This window comes from Elephantulus edwardii, unplaced genomic scaffold (assembly GCF_000299155.1).
Source record: "Elephantulus edwardii isolate Elephantulus edwardi_28Jun2011 unplaced genomic scaffold, EleEdw1.0 scaffold00145, whole genome shotgun sequence".
NCBI lineage: Eukaryota > Metazoa > Chordata > Mammalia > Macroscelidea > Macroscelididae > Elephantulus > Elephantulus edwardii.
The window spans coordinates 6,465,670-6,484,990 of record NW_006399895.1 but is presented as its reverse complement, the minus strand read 5'-3'; the positions used below and the strand labels follow the sequence as shown (position 1 = coordinate 6,484,990).

Here is a 19,321-nt window from a genome sequence, read left to right as displayed (position 1 = left end):
AATTTATAAGTGACCTCCACTGGGTTTCTAAGGAGAAAGCTATGTATCATACAGGAGGAAATTATTCATTTGCCCTTCCCCCTTGAAATCACTGGTGGATACAAACTCCAAAGAGGTGTAGCTTAGGGCTAATAGCACAGTTCCCTGTAGTAGTTTATGGTACCACAGTTCCCACCAGGAGTAGAGCTATCTTTATTCATTTAGTTAAAAAAAACAAGATCTCATGGGGGTCCTCATATTTAAGCTTTGCCCCTCATCTCCCTTTTAGAACTTGGTGACACAGCAGGACTTTGTAAATTGGGTGCTCTTATTCTGGGTTACCGGTTGTGTAGAATGTTGGGTTGTTTTGGGGGTTTTTTGTTATTGTTGTTGTTTTTAATTTTAATGAAAGTTTACAGAGACTTAGGGTTTCCAGACATTCATTCTTGCACTTTTCTCCCTACCCCCCCCTCCCCCTGGGTTGTATTTTTTAAGCCTCTTGTTTAGTGTCTACAGGACCTCCTGGAGAGCCCTTGGGCCTGCAAACCTTGAGCCTCATATTATTATATTTTGGAAGAGTATTCTTCTGAATTGTATAGTACTTTTTTCTCAGTTTGCTGTACTGAGATAATTTGGGTTTGCTGTGATGCTGTACCTTATGCCATTGGGGTGTCATATGCCATAACAGTTTCCCATGGTGGACCGTGTTTTGTGGAGCTCCCAGTTTTAAAACAGGTTTGGAAGCAGCAGTGGCAACCATTTCTTAAACCACATGTCCCTGGAAATTATATAAACTTGGCGAAATGATGATATAGAAAGGCTTCAGGTCTTTTGTTCATAGGGTCGCTATGAGTCGTGCTTAACTCGATGGCAGTCAACAACAACAAGCACATTCTTATTGTAGACCTTCACCCACCATCTGTTTTTTCTTCCTCTTTTTCATTTATTAAAATAGGCAAAAAACTCTTCAAAAGAAAGTAGAATATTGTTTCTTGCACTAATTTAGTAATTGAATGTTTTTTAAATGTTTTGAGCACTCTACAAATTAGTCAAAATATTATTTCTTGAAAAATTCTAACACTGAGCTTAAAAAATACTAAGTGTGGTTACAAAGTGTTGCTGTCGTCGTTGTTATGTTCCCTTGAATTGACTGTAACTCAAAGTAACTGTGAGCAGCAGATCTGAACCCTGCTCTATACTATGCCATTGTCACATCTTTGACACACTTAAGCATATTGCTACAGTCACTGTGTCAGTCCATCTTGTTGAAGGTTCCTCTCTTAATGCTGACCTTTCCCCTTTGCAAGCATGATATCCTTCTCTTAAAGCCTGCTGTCTTCTAACAATAAATATACCACAAGTGTGTGAGCAGAGTTCATCATCCTTGCCTCCTAGTCTTTCTTCCAGACACACCTTTTCTTTCCAGATACTTAAAATAGTTTTATACGCAAGATGCTTTATATACTTGTGAATGATGGCTTGATGTATGCAAATGAGTGTATCTGTGTCCTCCAATGAAGTGGAACTATTTATTAGAGGAGGATTCTTACCCTGGACTCCAACCCTGCTCCACCCGCCCACACCCCCCGAAAGTGTTTGGGTTTTGTTTTTATGTTTGTTCACTAAGGTATGTCTTTAATCAGTAATGCCCAGAAATGTATCTCAAGATGTGTACTGTAATATTCATAATGGGCTCAGAAATTCTGTTTTTAAATGCTGAAGTATTTTCTGATAACTTCCTTTTATTAATGCAAAGATTAATAAATGTCAATAAATGTGAAATTTAAAGTTGTAAAATAGCTTCATTAGGACTAGCCAGTGTGGCTTATATACATTTAATGAAAACAATCAAATGTTAACCTGTGTGTCCCAGGTTGGTGCATGGGATGTTTGGTTTGATTTGATTTAAATCGAGCACTGTGAGGGATTCCTAGTGTTGGCCTAGTGGGTAAGGAATTGTGCTGCCATCCCAAAGGCACATGGTTTGAATCTGTTAGCTACACCAAGGAAGAAAGCCATCTCCTCTCATACTATTTACAGCTTCTGAAAAACCACTGGAAGATCAACTGAGTCAGTTCCAACTCAGTAACACATAATGGAGAATGGCACAGTGGGATAGTAAATAAAAAATGATAGTTTGACTCTACCAACCACTTGGTGAGGGAAAGATGAGATAGTGCACTTCAACAGTGATTTTCTAGGAAGCACCATGTAGGAGTTCTTCAGTGTCTGTAAGGTCTTATGAATTAGAATCAGGTTGATAACACACATGATGTGTGTTGTACCTGTAAGCAGTTTTGATGATTTTCATCTGTGTATAATTAATAAACTAGACATCTTTATATAACCATGAGCTAATAGTTAATATGCCGTTTTGGAGAAAGTGCAGCCTTGGAGGCAGGGATGGTGACGTTTTATCTCACATACTTTGAGCATATTACTAGGAGACGTTATTCCCTGGAAAAGGACATCATGCTTGGGAAGGTGGAAAGTCAGTGCAAAAGAGGACTCTCAACCAGATAGATGGATTGACAGAGTAGCAGCAGCATTTAGGGCAGGTATATCAGAAATGATAAGCTTTGCACAGGGTAGGGCATGGTTCACATCTCTTGTTCATAGGGTCACTATGAGTTGACTCAGTGGCACTGCAAAACAGCAATGTAACTTAGAGTGAAGCTAATAGTATTAATAGTTTTAATCGTTTGGACAACTTCTGGGCAGACCTAATTCCACTACAGTTGCTTTTACTGGGAATGGAGGAAGAAGCATTTGCCCTGCCATTGTCCTGTGGTTTATTTGTTCTAACATCTTTAATAGTGGCATCAAACTGTGATCTTGTAGCAGAAATCTTTTTAAGATATATACTTAATTTGAGGATCTTTTTAGTTCAAAATTATGTAATATTCACAAACTCATTTTCCTGAACATAAACTATGATGTATTGCAGATTGAGGAAGGTTAAGGAAATGAGTGAGAACATTGTTCTCAATTGTTAGCACTGTGAAACCTCCACTGTCAAGTCACACGTCTGTACCATTCCTGACACTTGGCCATCTGACTTTTAAATTGCAGTTATAGTCCCAACAGGATTATTATAAGTTGCTAGAAAGAGTATAATTTGGCAGAACAAACTTGGAGAGTGCTAAGGCCTATAAAATAGAAAGCGTGCATTCTTTGGTGTATTTTAACAAGAAAGGTTAGACTGTGTACTGTTCATGATAACAAAAAGGCAGACACTGTCTTTCAGTAGAGTATAAATGATGGTTTTATTTGTCTAATGGAGCCCACGAGAGCCCACTTCATAGAGAGTTTTACTCTGCTAACCCAAAGAATTTGCCTCTACCAGTGGCTCCATGGGAGAAAGATAGACATTCTCCTTCCTGTGATTTACAGCCTCAGAAAAGTTGTTTGAGGGTTAGCTGTGAGTCAGTTCTGATTTGATGACAATATGTTGAGTTTGTTTAGTTTCATAAATAAATTTCTTGGGTATCTGTGGGGAAAAATTACTCTTAAAAAATCTAACACTGTATAGAAAATGCAAGATTCAAACATGTAGACACCATATGATTTAATTTATTAAGCACCAAAAATAGTGTTTTATATTATTGTTGTTGTTATGTGCCATCGAGTCACCTACAACTCAGTGTGACCCTGTATACAACAGCCGTAAACCCTGCTCTATCCTGTGCCAATCCCACTGTCTCTGAAACACCTACCTCCCATTACCCCAGTCACTGAATCAATCCATGTCATCAAGGGTCCCATATTAAAAATAAAAATATACTTGGAAATCCTATACATCAGCCTAATGGTAGTAGTTACTTTCATTAATAGGGTGGAATTTGGTTTTTACTTAAACTATTTTAAGTTCTAAGAGAGGAAAAAAACGTCCTGCCTGAAACAAATACTGGATCTGTATTACTCTCACGTGCAGGTGTCTGGGTCATCCATTTGGCTATAGAGATATCTGTTCTTCTCTGTTCCCTTTATTATAGGCAGTGCCCAGGTTCCCAGGTTAGAAAATTCATTTCTTACTTTAAATTTTAAAATGAAATTTGTAGGTGAGTTGGAACAGGTGCACACCGTTCTTATTTGGTCTTGCTTTAATAGCAAGAGAATGGAGCCTTATTTTCACGATGATTAAAATACTGCACTACAAATCAAAAGGGAACTTTGTACCCACTAGCCTCTCCATGAGTGAAAAACATGAACACCTGTTTCTGTGCAGATTTACACAGAGCAGTTACAGAGCATATCTTCTAAGGGCTGCTGTGAGTCAGAGTTGACCCAACAGCAGTACATTAGTACAAGAAAAGAAACCTGTTCAGTGATGTAATAGCTGCCTGTGCAGCAAGTGAAGGTAATTGTGATGAGGAATTTGTTATGAGTAGAGGATGGTTCACTGGTTTCAAAGTGAGGACAAATTTACATATTAAATATTACTGGGCACATAGGAGTTGTCCCCTAATCAGGTGTTCATATACCAGGGAACTGATTATATGTTGAAAATGTTTTACATTAAAAATAAATTTTTAAAAAATTAATAAAATATATGCAAGGTCAGAATTTGGCTTTTAAACCAACTGTAATAATAACAAGCTTTAAAAATGTATTTGTTAAAAAATGTATTTGTTGGGTTTTATCTTCTTTATATTCCATTTGAAACCTAATTGATTGCTGTAAATAGGTTAGAAGTTGAGTTTATTCAGTAAATATATGAGGTTTTTTATAAAATTATTTTGTTTTCTAGGAAAAGCATCAGAAAGAGGCTCATTTTCCTTGTATAGCCGAGACACCGGATTACCAGGCTGTCAAGTAAGTAATGAATAAAAAAGCAGTGATATCATTTTTAATACATTAGTAGTAGAGAAGATAGAAATGTATCTAACTTGTTTCACCATTTACTTGTTCCTGTTAACTTGTGAGTAATCATGGTATTTATTTAGCAGTTAAATACATTTTCCTTTGTTCTAGTCTCTCTACTTAAATTGATTTCTTCCCTTAGTCAAAAAAATTGTCTTGTTCTATAAGATTTTCAAACCTGCTTCAATTTTAGTTGGAAATAAAGAATAAAGTAGCAGTTACCTAAGGACTAATCATGGTAACACAATGATTAAGCACTCAGGTGTGGACCTAAAGGTCATCAGTTTGAACTGACTCTCTACTCTGCTGGAGAAAATGTGGCCCCTGTCTTCTGTAAGATTCACAGTATTGAAAACCTTTTGGAGAAGTTTCACTCTGTTTTGTGGAGTGACTAGAAGTAAAAATCCACAGCAACACATTTGAGGTTTTGTTTGTTTGTTTTAAGGTTGGTGATACCATAGTTAAAGCATTTACCTGCTGGTCCAAAGGTTGCCAGTTCAAACTTCTGGGTACTACACAGACGAATGCTGCGGCAATTTACATCTGTAAAGATTTACAGCCTTCCAAAACCTATAGGATAGTTCTCAATCCTGATGGCTTGACAGAAATCTCCCCCAACTCATTTCCAAAATGCCTGTTCTTTTTTTAAAAAAAAACAACTATTTTTTTCTGAAAAGGTTTTTACATATTCCCTCAGAGTAAGAACAGAAGAGTTGCTGAATAAAGTGATAATAGAGAGAGAGAAGAATATAAGATTGCTTTCTATAGTTTGAAAAATCATTTAATGTGAAAAATGTTCATTAATAATGAAAATATTTCAGTCCTGCATCTAATCAAATTTTTTAAGCTTCCTGGGGACTGTTTGACTTGAAAGCTGTTTCCTTTCTTGCATACTTACTAGCATGTTAAAGGTTCACTAATAGCCACACTCTGCATAGTTTTGCTTCCTGTATCTTTACATCAAGAATCCTGAACACTCACTGCATCCTCAGATTCCTGTGAGAACAAAGCCAAAAAACATAGAAAGGAATAATGACAGAATATACTAATAGTGAGTTTTTGCCATTTATAAACCTTCCATGAGGCCTATGGTAATTTTAGAGCGAGTATTTAAGCCAATAAGTAACTTTCATACTGGTAATATGACACCATTTTGTGCATATTCTGTAATTACACTTTATTGCCTCTAAGACCTATTCACCCAGTTGCTTGTTTTGTAATATACCTTTTCATTGTAAAATAGTATCTTGTGAAAATTGGAGATTATCTATTTCTTTTTTCTTTATTTTACATTTGTTTTGCTTATACATTGTGTTTTACACGATTCTTCATTCACCTTGTGTTTCATACAATCATTCCCATTCATTGTGCTTTATAAAATTAATCACCATTGGATTATGCCTCCCATTACCCTGTTTCTTCAGGTCCCTGCTGGATCATTCCCATTTCCTTTACCTCCACCCACCAAATTGTGCAACTTTGTGATTTCCCCCCTACCTATCCTTACCCTTCTGGCCCACTTCATACCCCTTGGATCTGCATACATTGTTTACTAGTTTTCCTTCTGTTTTTACAAAAATCATCTTACGCAACTGAGGGGAAAACATTTGGCAATTCCATCTCAGACAAGGGTCTCATAACAAAAGTCTAAAGAATACTATAAGGCCTCCAGAAGAAAAATCCTGTTAACCCAAATACAGAATGGGCAAAAGACGTGGAAAGACTTTGCACAGAGGAAGACATTTGAATGGCCAGCAGACAGATGAAGAAATTATCAAAATTCTCAAGATCACTGGCAATAAGAGGTGTAAATCAAAACCATAATGAGATTTCACCCGAGTAGCAGTGGCAAAGTTTAGCAGGGTGGTGGTTGTTATGTGCCATTGAGTCACTTGTGACTCATAACGACCCTATGTACAACAGCCCTAAACTCTGCTCTGTCCTGTGCCAATCGCACTGTCTCTGACACTCCCATCCCGATTATCCCAGTCACTGAATCAGTCCACCTCATAGAGGGCCTTCCCCTCCTGCACTGTCCCTCCACCCTACCAAGCATGATGTCCTTCTCCAAGGACCAGTTCCTCCTTACAGCATGTCCAGAGTATGTTAGACGGAGCCTCAGAATCCTTGCCTCCAAGGAACCACCCGGTTTAACCCTTTCCAGGATGAATCTGTTTGTTTTCCTAGTGGTCCATGGTACACTCAATACTCTTCTCCAGCACCACAGCTCAAAGGCATCAATTCTCCTTCTATCCTCCTTGGTCATTGTCCAACTCTCTGATGCATAACAAGTGATTGCAAAGACCATGGCTTGCATCGGTCGCACCTTAGTCTCCAGAGAGACACCATTGCTCTTCAGTACTTTGGAGAGGTCCCTAACAGCAGACTTTCCCATGGCAATGTGCCTATTAATTTCCTGGCTACTATGTAATAGAAGATGTGGAGAGGTGGGGACTCTCAAACACTGTTGGTTGAATTGTAAAATGGTACAACTAGTCCTCAAAAAGTTAAACATGGAAACTCTGTATGACCCAGCTATTCCACTACTAGGAATATACCCCAAGGAATTAGACTTGAGACGCAAATGGAGATTTGTACACTTAGTGTTAATAGCAGCACTATACACTATCACCAGAACATGTATATAGCTCAGCTCTGTAACGACAGCTGAATGGATTGAGAAATTAGGGTACATTCACGTGATGGAACACTAGGCAGCACTCAGGAGCAACAATTTTGAAAAATAGTACATAACTTGAGAGAGACTAGAAAGCATAATTCTGAGTGAACTAACTCATAATTCAGTCTCATAATGACAAATACTGGAGATTATCTGTTTCAGTCCTTTTACTGGTAAACCCGACAAATAGTCATACTTGTGATTTAGTGGTTTGTTCACTGTCACAGACATGGAGATAACTGAGGTAGCTGATCTAATACCCAAATTTTTTGCTTCTAGCCTTGCATTCATATTCCCATACAAGTGCTTTTTCATTTTCAGATGTTAATGAAGGGGTTTTTTTGGTCCCTTATGTTTTTTATTAATTTTAATTATTGAATTTGTCGTTACTGTGTGCCATTACGTCAGAACCAACTCTTAGCTGACCTTCCAGCAGGTTTTCAGAGGCAGTAAGTTGAGTTTTTACTCAACTAAGGCAGGAGTTTGTCATCTTTCTTCCATAGAGCAACTGGTAGATTCAAAACCATGTGCCTTTGTGATTGCAGCTCAACTTTTTTACCACTAGGCCACCAAAGCTCCCTATTTCATTATAGACATTTCTAAATATATACATTATATTTCTGTCATACTCAGCTCATGAGCCCTTTGTTAAGTTTCTAGTAATTTTGAAAGCTGATTGATTGCAATATAGTGTAAGAATTAAAAAATGATAGACAAGCTTTTGGGGGGATAGAGTTAGTGGAAGAGCCAGTTGGCAAACAGCAGCACATCATTCATGGCTAATTATTAATTTCAGAAAACTAAAGAATTTAAATGTTTATTCAGAGCACAGTAGATCAAAATGCCAGCAACAGTTGAATGTCTAGTTCTCTGTAAGATGATTTTCAGACCCTTGTTCAAGGCAGAAAGGATAAAGGTACCTTAGAGCCAACTAAAATATAACAGCTCTTTTCTCTTTTTTTTTTTTGCATATAAGAAGCACAGTGTTCTTACTTTTTAGTAGATTGAATGAGGATCAGTGATTGTCATATTTTTACAGTTTATAATTGGTATAGGAGCTCATTCTCTTGTGGTCCAGCTTGCTGTTTGAATATCATAATCTGAATTTTAACTCCTTGATGTTTAGACCAAGAGCTGTGTTTATATAGTGTCTCTCATTGTCAGGGTTTTGTGGGTCAGTTAACCATCCCTTTTCTTCTGAATCTGTTTAGAGTAAAATGGGATATTAAAATTAATTCCACATTAATTTAACAATGAGTATCCCAGTGCTAAAATGTAAAATTCCATCATATTTCTATGGCTCTTAAATTCTCATGGAAGACAACTGTCTAATCTTTCTTGCATAGAACAGCCCCACCCTTAACCTACTATGCTACCAGGGCTGCTTTATTAACAGTAAGTAGTTGGGGAGTGGAAATTATAATAACAGAGTATTGTCTGTCCTTACAAAGGATTCTGTAAACTGCCAGTGTGGCATAATTACTGAGTAGATGTATTGGCCAGTCTGTGTAAGGCCTAAGAATACTTTTCGACATGATCATCACTCTCAGGCAGCATCTTAATCAAGCTTTACTGAAATCATGAGCTTTCTTTAACAGCATATAGTATACAATGGCTCATCACATTGTAATGTGATTACTTATTATCAGATAGATGAAAGTGCCCGTTTCAGTTCCTGGTTTACAGTAGGTCAGTGAATGTCAGTGGAGAGTAATAAAATGAAAGGAATATAAGGCCTATAAATAATGTAGAATCACAAGACCTAGTTTCAAATCCTATCTCTTCTTTTTTTGGTGTTTTGATTTATTTTGTTTTGTTTTGTTTTGTTTTAATTTTGTGGTCCTTAGTGCAATCCATTGACCACAAATCCCATCCCAACATGGATTTCTTTATTTGAGAAATACAGTTAGAAATTTATTTACCCTACTTTGTAGGTCTCTAAAAATTAAGTGCACTGAAGGAAGTATTTGTAAAAAAGAGAATTTTTAAAATTTTTTTAGTTACACAACTGGTTTTGGTCTAATTTTAACATTACTCATAAACTTTAAGGAAGAAAAATGTAATTTCTTTGAAAGTACAGCTGCATCTAATAAGACATGGAGTTAATGCTTATATTAATCCATTTTCTCTTGTATTTTTTATTCCCCTTTAGTCAAGGTATTACTATTTAGTTAGAATTGATAGTAACTTCCATTTCTGTAACTCTCCAATTGTGCAAATATGAATCTTAACACTTTTTCTATATGTGAATAAATACAAGCAGACAGACGTTTCTTTTGAACCTAATATCCTGAGATTCTAGTAAATAATTGTTTCCTTTTACTGAGCATTAAACTTAGCTGGATGATTTATGTAAACACCACTTCATTTAATCCTTTCAAAAGAACCCATTTTGTAGATTTGAAAACATTCTCTAGATTAATACAGATAAGGAATAAAACTTCTGGATCCAAGCTTACCTTTTTTTTCACTGTGATAACTGATGGGACCATTCTGCAGCATATGAATCTTTAAGATTCTTAGTCTAGGCCCTTATTTCTTTCTACTCTAAATTGCTTGATGAAAGATTCATTGTAGCTAAGTTCATTTGAATTTAATAGCCTCCTTATAAGGCAAAATAGAACAGCCTCATAGTGCCTCCAAGTCTCAGTCTTATATCTTCATCCCTCAAAGCTGCCAGTGAGTTTGAACCATTGACCTTTCAGTTAGCAGCCCAGTGCTTAACCAGTACACAAGCAGCAGTAGCAAGGCTCCTCTTAGTCAAAAAAAAGAACTGAGAATGTATTCTTTTAATTAGTGCCACAGATGATGCCATTTCAAATGGGCTGGGGATTATGTTTTAAAGCTGAAGTGCTAAGAGACTTAGCTCCTTTATTTATGCCAATTCTAAGCATTTATAGATATAAAATAAAGAAGGTATTATCAGTGATACCCATTTATAGGCAATTTTAAAAGATAAGCCTGTGAAAAGATAACAGCAAAGTTATTGGAATATATGAAATGCTAAATAGCAATATTACTGTGTACAAAAATATTAGAAGACATTTATCGGGATGACATTGGGGTTGAGGGAAGACAGAAAATGAAGGAAGGATTGATGTATACTGCTTTGAAATAGATGAGGGGGAGAACTGTTTAAAAGGGATGTATGATTGGGTATTATTGTCGTGACAGGAGTCCAGAATGAAGGCTGCACAGTGGACTGGACTTGGGGGGAAGGGATTGCATAACCATGAAAGAGTTTTTCTTTTACTTTTCAAGGAGACGAGTGAATTGGGGGGAGGGGGTGGGCAGCGAGAAAAGTACAACAATGAATAACTGGATAAGTCTAAACTTTCATTAAAATTAATTAAAAAAAGACATTAAAGTTAGCTAAAGGTCTCATTTTTTTAAAGAATTCACAGACGCAAATTCAGTAAATAAAAGTGGAGAATATACTGTATCAGTGAATACAGGAGTACTCTTAAATGCTCTCCCAAAATGAACAGTGGCTCTGACATTTATTATTATTGCTAAGTTCTGAATATACTCCAAATGCTAGGAGAAATTATTATGGATGATGGCAGGTGATTTTAAGCCTGGGAAAAGTAGGGAAATTCAGGAGTTTAAAAGGGACATCACTCTTACTCAAAGAAAAACATATGTTCCTAAAAGAATTTATTATGGTGAGGTAGAGAAGGGAGAAGAAACACCAAAATAACCAAGTGGCTTCCATTTTCTTCTGCATTTTCACAAGTCTTCCTAGTTACGCTTTGTTCTCTTCATGGATGATATCCTCACACAGTCCCCCTGTTCTTTTGATCATTTCTGTTCAGTGCCTTAAACCTGTTCATAAAATTATTCTTAAATTTAGTTGGGATAGACTCAGGTTTGTAATTTGGTTCGTGTGGACTAGTTTAAATTTTCTTCAGCTTCAGTTTGAACTTACGTATAAGTAGTTAATAGTCTATTCCACATTTGGCACATGGTCTGATTTTGACTGCTGATAATGCCCTTCTGCAAAGATTCTTTCCACAGATAATCGGTATGATCCTGGGCAGTTCATCCAGTGTGGTCCATATGTGAAGGTGCCTTTTATGTGTTTTTAAAAAGCTATTTGCTATGAGTAAATCATTGAGTGCACAACATTCAATCATTCTGTCCATCCTTTCTACCTACCATTCCTTCCTCATTGTTTCTAACTTTCTTGTTTTAGTCACCAGTAGTTAGCAGTCCATCTTGATTGTATGTTTGGTCATTTTAAGACTGCAAAAGTTGGTAGAAATCATCAGTATCATTGCCTTTGGCTTTAATTGTTGATGCATATATTTGAATAATAGTCATATTAACAGGTCTTCCTTGTATGCCTATGAATAATACCCTATCACTCACAACATTGTACCTTCAGGATAGTTCTTGAAACTGTCCTTTTATCTAGACACACACCACCATTCGTCTTCAGTTTTTCATTCCTGGCTTAGTAGATCATACGATTCTATAAATAAGGATGATGGAAGAATTGATACCTTTGGACTATGGTGTTAGAAGAGTAATTAATATCCTGTGGACCGCCAGAAGACCAAACAGATAAGTCTTGGAGAAAGTGCAGCCAAAGTGCTCCCTGGAGGTAAAGATGGCAAAGCTTCATTTTTCATATTTTGGATATGTAGCTAGGTAAGGCTATTCATTGGAAAGGAGCATCATGCTTAGAAAGATGGAGGGTCAGTGAAAGAGAGGAAGACTCCCAACAAGATGGATTGACACAGTCACTGTAGCAACAGGCTCAGGTATGTCGGATGATGAGGATGGCACAGGATAGGACAAGGTTCATAGGGTTGCTGTGATTTGTATTCAACTCAGTGGCACCTAACAACATCATCATTCACAAGTGGCATAAAAATCTTAATGAAACTATGATAATAGAAGAAAGTAAAATAGTGAGTACGAAATTATATCCGTACACCACCTTGAAATAATTTTTATTCGACGAAATCCCCCGAGGAACATTAACTTTGCTATTAATGTGCATAAAACACTCCTGATATACTATAAAATTAAGGCTAATTTAATAATGCCTGATGGGCCTTATTTCATGTTACGATGATGTAATAATATGTTGCTAAATGAGTCTGCTCATTACCTTCATGGCAGTCACGTAACTGATGAGCCGTTAAAAGGAAACTGGTGTAGCTCTATTACTGGAAACATTGATGGATCATTCTGCAATTAATTTTTTCTTTATTGATCCACCATGGAGCATAGCAACTAACATCTATTTGTTAATAATAAATAGTTCTTTAAAATCTACCATAGTAAAATGGGGGAAAAAATCCTTTTGTCATGGCATGCTTTTCATTGATACATCTAAATCAAGTGTTTATTATCCCACCTCAAATATTTAGGTTTCTCTTTTGAAGATATTCATATTACATGGGAGTTCAAGTAGTCTACCATTGAAAAAATGACAGTTAACATTAAAAATACACTTAACTATTGGTTACTTGAAATGACTCCATTTTTTTCTTTCCACCATTCCCCCGCCTCCCCAGTAACCATTTTAATGTATCAATCTTTAAACCCAAGAACATTGTTGTTATTTTTAGGTGCTGTCAGGTAGACTAATAGTGACCCTGTGTGTGACAAAACACTTGGCCTGTCTTGGGCCAGCATCACACCCTCTACTTTGATTAAGCTCATTGTTGCAGCCATTGCATGAGTCCATGCCATTGCAGGTGTCCTCATCTTCACTAACCATCCACTTTACCCAGAATGATGTTCCTGTCCAAAAACTGACCCCTCCTCATAATATGCCCAAAGTACATGAGACAAAGGCTCATGGTCCTTGCCTTGAGGAGCACTCTCTAGCAACACTTCTTCCAAGACCAGTTTCAACCTTCTTTTGATAGTCCATGGTATGTTCAGTACTCTTAGCCAGTACTACAATTCAAAGGCATAAATTATTCTTCTGTCTTCTTACTCATTGTTCACCTTTCATATGCATGTGAAGCAGTTGAAAAGACTATGAGTTGGGTCAGCCCACTTGTCATTATTAAAGTTACATCCTTGTTCTTTTACTCTTTATAGAGGTCCTTGGCAGCAGATTTACCCAGTTCTTATGGTGTTTGATTTTTTTACTAGTGTTTTCGTGGGTGTTGATTATGAATTTAAGTAAAAAAAGAAAACAAATTTTGACAACCACAGTCTTTTCTCCACTTAACATGCTTTTACCTTTTGGTCCATTTGAGGAGTTTTAAGTTGAGTTGTGGTCCATCTGAGAACTATAATATTTTGTATCCAGTAAGTCTTTCAAGTCCTCTTCGCTTTAAGCAAGCAAAGTTGTATCATCTGAATATCACAGGTTATTGATGAGTCTTCCTTCAATCCTGATGCCATGTTCTTCTACATATAATCGAGCTTCTTGGATTATTTACTTACCATAAAGATTTAATAGATATGTTGAAATGATACCTCCCTGACACATACTTTCCTGATTTTAAAACATACAGTGTCCCTTTGTTCTGTTTCAACAGCTATTGGTCCATGTGCAGATTCCATATAAGTACAATTAAATATTCTAGAACTCCCATTCTCCTCAAAGTTATCCATAATTTACTATGATCCACTCAGTTGAATGCCTTTGTGAAGTCAGTAAAACATAACTGTCTTTCCTACAGTCTTTTTTAGCTGTTAGAAAATTAAAAAGTAATGTTAAATGTAAACCATGAAACAATAATACATCAAAATAAATGAAGCAAAAAATTAAAGATAATTAAAAGAAATAAATAAAAATAATACAAGAGCAGAAACATATAATTAAAAAAATAATGAAAATTTGGTTCTTTGAAAATCCCATAAAGTTAATAGCTGTACTGAAATCACTATAAAAAGTGGAAGAAATAATAGGCTGACTGAGAAAAGAGAAGAAGGAAGGAAGAGAGGGAGGAAGGAGGGAGAGAGGGTGAGAGATGGCAACTGAAACAAATTACTAATACCAAAAATGAAAGATAACTTTCTGCTCTAAATCATATATACATTAAAAAGGTGATTGTTACCCTGTTCTGTCGAGTCAGAATTGATCCATTGCTGACCCTTCAGTGAATTTTCAGAGGCAGCAAATCACAGTGGATGAGATTGCCTATCTTTTTCCAGTGGAACAGCTGATGGATTTTAACTGTGTGCTTTTGAGTTTGCAGCACAGCTTCTTACTACTAGGCCACCAGAGCTCCTTAATAAGATGATTAGGAAATAGTATTAATAACTCTACCCGAACATTAGTTAACTTAGAGACATAAACAAATTTCTTGAGAAATGTTTTCAAAAACAGACAAAATGAAACAATTTGAATGGCCCTGTATAATAATAATAATAATAATAATAATAATGAAATACTGCTGGTCCTCCAACAAGAAAGCTAAAAGTCACAAAGGTTTTCGCTAATGAATTTTATATCAAATACTTAGAGAAGAAATAATACCAATCTTAAATAATAAAAGAGGAAAAATACTTCATAACTTAGTACATGGGGTGAGTTAACTGTTAACACCCAAGCCTGATCCTACGAGAATCTGAGTCTCTCCAGAGCCTCATCTTCTTGCTGTTCTTGCTTATTGTTTTTTCTCTCCTGTGTTTCTTCCTTCTTACATATGCGTATGTGAGTGTATGTGTTTGTCATGAACAAAATATTAATAAAACTAATTCCACAAGAATAATAAAAAGATATTTTATTATACCCACTTACGGCTCATCCTTGAAGTTAGTTTGGTTTAATGATTGAAAATTAACTCAAACAGAATTTAGTAGAAAAACAACATGATTATTTTAAAATCTGTTGTTGTGGTGGTGGTGGTGGTGTACCATAGAATCAGAAACAACCCATAGATCTCTCTTCAGTGGGTTTACAGAGGTAGTTAATCACACAGGATGAAAGAAAAGGCATTTAAACTCTCAGCAAACTGAGGATAGAAGATAAACTAATTTATTGCCATCAAGTTGAAACCAATGCATAGCTGACCCTCTAGTTGATTTTCCAAATCTGTAAGTCACGAGGAGATTATACAGCTTTCTCTTCTAAAAAAGCTGATAGATGTAAACTGCCTGCCTTTGAATTGGAAGCCAGCTTGTATCTACTGGGCTACCAGAACTCCCTCAAACAAATGGTGGATTCTTCAGGTTTACAAAACTCATCTATTGCCATTGAATTGGAATCTACTCATAGCTGACCTTCCAGCAAACTTTTTAAGACTATAAGTCACATAGGAAAAGATTGTCCACCTTTATCCTGAGGAACCATTGGTAGATTTGAATCAGCAGAGAGGTGCTCCCTTTGGGTTAATCAGTGTAATTCCCAGGTAGCACCAAAGCTAATTGTATACCATTAAGTTGGAATGGTTTTATAGTTGCCCTTCCAGTAAGCTTTTTAGAGGCAGTAAATTGCATGGGAAAAGATTGCCCATTCTTCTCCCACAGAGCATTTGGTAGATTCGAACCACTTGCCTTGAGGATTGCAGCATAGCTTCTTAACCACTAGGCCACTAGAGCTCCCTACATATTTATTTAAGGCATCTGAATTCAGTATTCACCAGCATGTTTGTAGTAATTTTCTGAATTGTTTAAAACTGGAAATAATCCAGATGTTTACCAATAGAATAAATGTTGTTGTTGTTGTTATGTGCCGTCGAGTCGTTTCCGACTCATAGCGACCCTATGCACAACAGCCCTAAACGCTGCTCTATCCTGCGCCAACTGCACTGCCTCTGACACACCCATCCCGATTACCCCAGTCACTGAATCGATAGATTGGATAAATAGCCTGTGGTATATTTGTATAAGAACATACTACTTTACAATAAATGGAAGGCTCTAATGATACATGTGTCTGAGTTGTATACTTTAGATGCTTTATTGTCCATAAAGAGCATCTATCTTAGTGTTTAAATAGTACCATTTACAATAATATCTAAAAGATAGATAGGAATAAATTTTAATGAAAGACCTGTAAAACTTCAACACTGAAAACTGTAAAACACTGCTTTAAAAAGTTTTTAAAAGGTCAGAGCAAATGCTGAGATGCTCAGTGCTCATGGGTTGGAGTCTGTGGTATTTCTTCCCAAATTGATGTGTAGATTCAGTGTTGCCCCAATTATAATCCTAGCAGGAGTTTTTAAAAGGCTGTTAAATTGATTCTCACATATGTTTACAAATGCAAGGAACCTAGACGATCTAAATCTGTTTTGAAATACAATGCACAAAGTTAGAGAATTCAGTCTACCTAACTGTAATACTCAGGATTGTTTGTACCACCTAAGGACTCCACTCTTATGTTGTAAGGTTACGTTATAAAATTATCCTAGTGGCATAATTGACAAGGGTGACTGTGGAGTAGAATGTAAAGGTGTATCCATATTTAAGTGGGTTTGTTTGTTTGTTTGTTTGTTTGTTTTTTACAAACTTGCCAAGTTAATTCAGTTGGGAAAGATTTTTGTCAGTAAAATATTTAGTAGTAACTGAAGATCCCTAAGAACTAAAAGAAACTCAGCCTCTCTTTGAGTCTAATCACTACACTTAAGATGGGCCCTAGAAGCCCTAGATCTAAGTTTTATTGTAAAAGGTAAAATTCTCAAATCTTAAAAGAAAGCATAAGAGAATGTCTTCACTTAGAGATAAGATTTCTTTGACAAGATGCTGAAAAGACTAACCATAAAGAGGCAAAAAGTAAACGTGATCAAAATTAAAGATTTCTGCTATATTAAATGACCTAGTGATGTAAGTTAATATATAATCCTAGGCAAGGAATCAATTTTATAAAATATATACTGACCAAGTGGTATCCAGGACATATTTAGAACTCCTAGAGTTCACTTAAAGGTTACTCTCCACTTCCCACACTCCCACCCCCACCACTCCCCAAAAAAACCCCACGCAATGCCATTGTTGCATATCCAGCACCTCCTTAAGTGCCTGATAAAATGCAGTGCCTTAAAAAATTGAAAATTTCATTGAACATGTGTTAAATGAAAATTATAAAAAGTGAATGTGTATTCTGGAAATAGTAGTTTCTTGGTTTGGCATGAATGGACTGTTCATTTTCAAACAGTCTGCCATGCTTGAAATTGTAAGTAAGGTGCTTGAATGCCTAAGTACAGTTTGTCTTTTATCCTATAAGGGTTTTGAATTAATTAAATGATGTGATGCAAAAACAAAAAAAGTGTTTCTTAGGAAATGTAAGCTATGTTTGGATCATGCTGGAGAATTTATAATCTGAAGACAAGGAAACCATTTGAGATGGTATTTTTCTGGGCCGTATATGAAGTATAGTATGATTGGACAATATTTAGACCAGTCATGGTTACTAGACAGCAGCATGTTACAAGTATTACAAAAGTCACTTAAAATAAATCTAAAATCATGACTCTACTATAGACATAAAAATGAACAAAAATAATAAAAATGTTATTTAAATCATTTATAGAAAACGTAAAGAATCTTAGCTGGGTTAAAGAAGAATCCCCAAAAGATAAACTTAAAAATCAGGAAATAAATGTTGTGTGTACAAATGAAGGCAAAACAAGTTTGTTTCCCCTCTTCACTTTGCATAGCTTGGATTTGAGAGAATGTGAGGTATTGATGGCAATTCATCCTTCACTAGGCAGATTTTTTCTTTTCCACCAGCTGCTTTGAGGGAGAATGACAGTCTCTTCCCATGAGATTTTTTAAAACAAGTCATTATTATGTTGTATTTTAAGCAGATACATTTCAGCTTGCTTACATAAGCCAAAATTTATTTGAAGAAGAACTTGGAAGTAGTAAATAAACGTGAAACTTTGAATCCCATGAAGAATGGTTAAGAGTCTTTAGAAGTAACTTATTTCTAAGGAAGGAGGCCTCAAGTAACATGAAAAGTATCTTCAAATATTTGAAGCATATTTGGCTTTTTTATAACTGTTGAGATCAGAACTTTGGGAAATGGGTAGATTAGCAGATTTTTACTTAATATAAAAAGAGATGTTCTCATAATCAAGCAGCCTTAAGACTGGAATATTTAGCCATAGAAGGTAATGACTTCCTCTCATTAGATGTATTCAGGTAGTAGCTACGCATCTACTTTACATGTAGTAGAGATCTTTGAGTGCCTCTTAATTATTTTTTTTAATTGATTGTTTAGATGATTCTAAAGCCACCCTTTAGGACAGAGTAGAACTCATACTCCAGGACTATAATCTTTATAGAAGACTATGTAAAAATAGAGTTTCCAGAGATGTACTCTTATGGAAGTTTTGTGTATTTTTGCAGCATGATCAGTAGATTAAACCGTGGACTGGACCTTTGTGTTAGCAGCCAAGCCCTTAACTACTGTAGCACCAAGACTTGATTAAAATAAAAGCCCTTAAAATGTTTTTCCAGTTCTGTAAACGCTATAGTGACAAAATGTTTTTCAGGTGATATTAATGATCTCTGTCCATGAATGTAGGAAAATTAGATATTGCTAAGGAAGAAATGGAACACATAAATATTGACATACTAGGCATCAGTGAATTGAGATGGACTGGCATGGGACATTTTGAGTCGGATGACCATATGATATATTACTTTGGAGATGAAAAGGTGAGGAAAAATGGAGTTGCTTTCATAGTTAAAAAAGCCATTGCTAGATCCATCTTGAAGTACAATATTATCAGTGGCAGGATAATATCTATACACATACAAGGAAGTCCAGTGAATACCACTGTCATTCAAATATATGCACCAACAACCAGAGCCAAGGAAGAGGAGATAGAAGATTTTTACCAACTTTTGCAATCGGAGATTGATCGAACATGCAAT

At 36.0% G+C, this 19,321-nt stretch overlaps 1 protein-coding gene across 5 annotated transcripts in view; it reads left to right on the top strand.

Annotated features, from left to right (window-relative positions):
- TCF12 (transcription factor 12) overlaps positions 1-19,321 on the top strand; it is a 452,598-nt gene that overhangs the window by 309,080 nt on the left and 124,197 nt on the right. For all 5 annotated transcript variants that reach the window (XM_006894508.1, XM_006894511.1, XM_006894510.1 and 2 more), the window contains exon 6: positions 4,730-4,794. In XM_006894508.1, the coding sequence (XP_006894570.1) occupies positions 4,730-4,794 (65 nt within the window). The remainder of the gene's footprint in view (positions 1-4,729; positions 4,795-19,321) is intronic.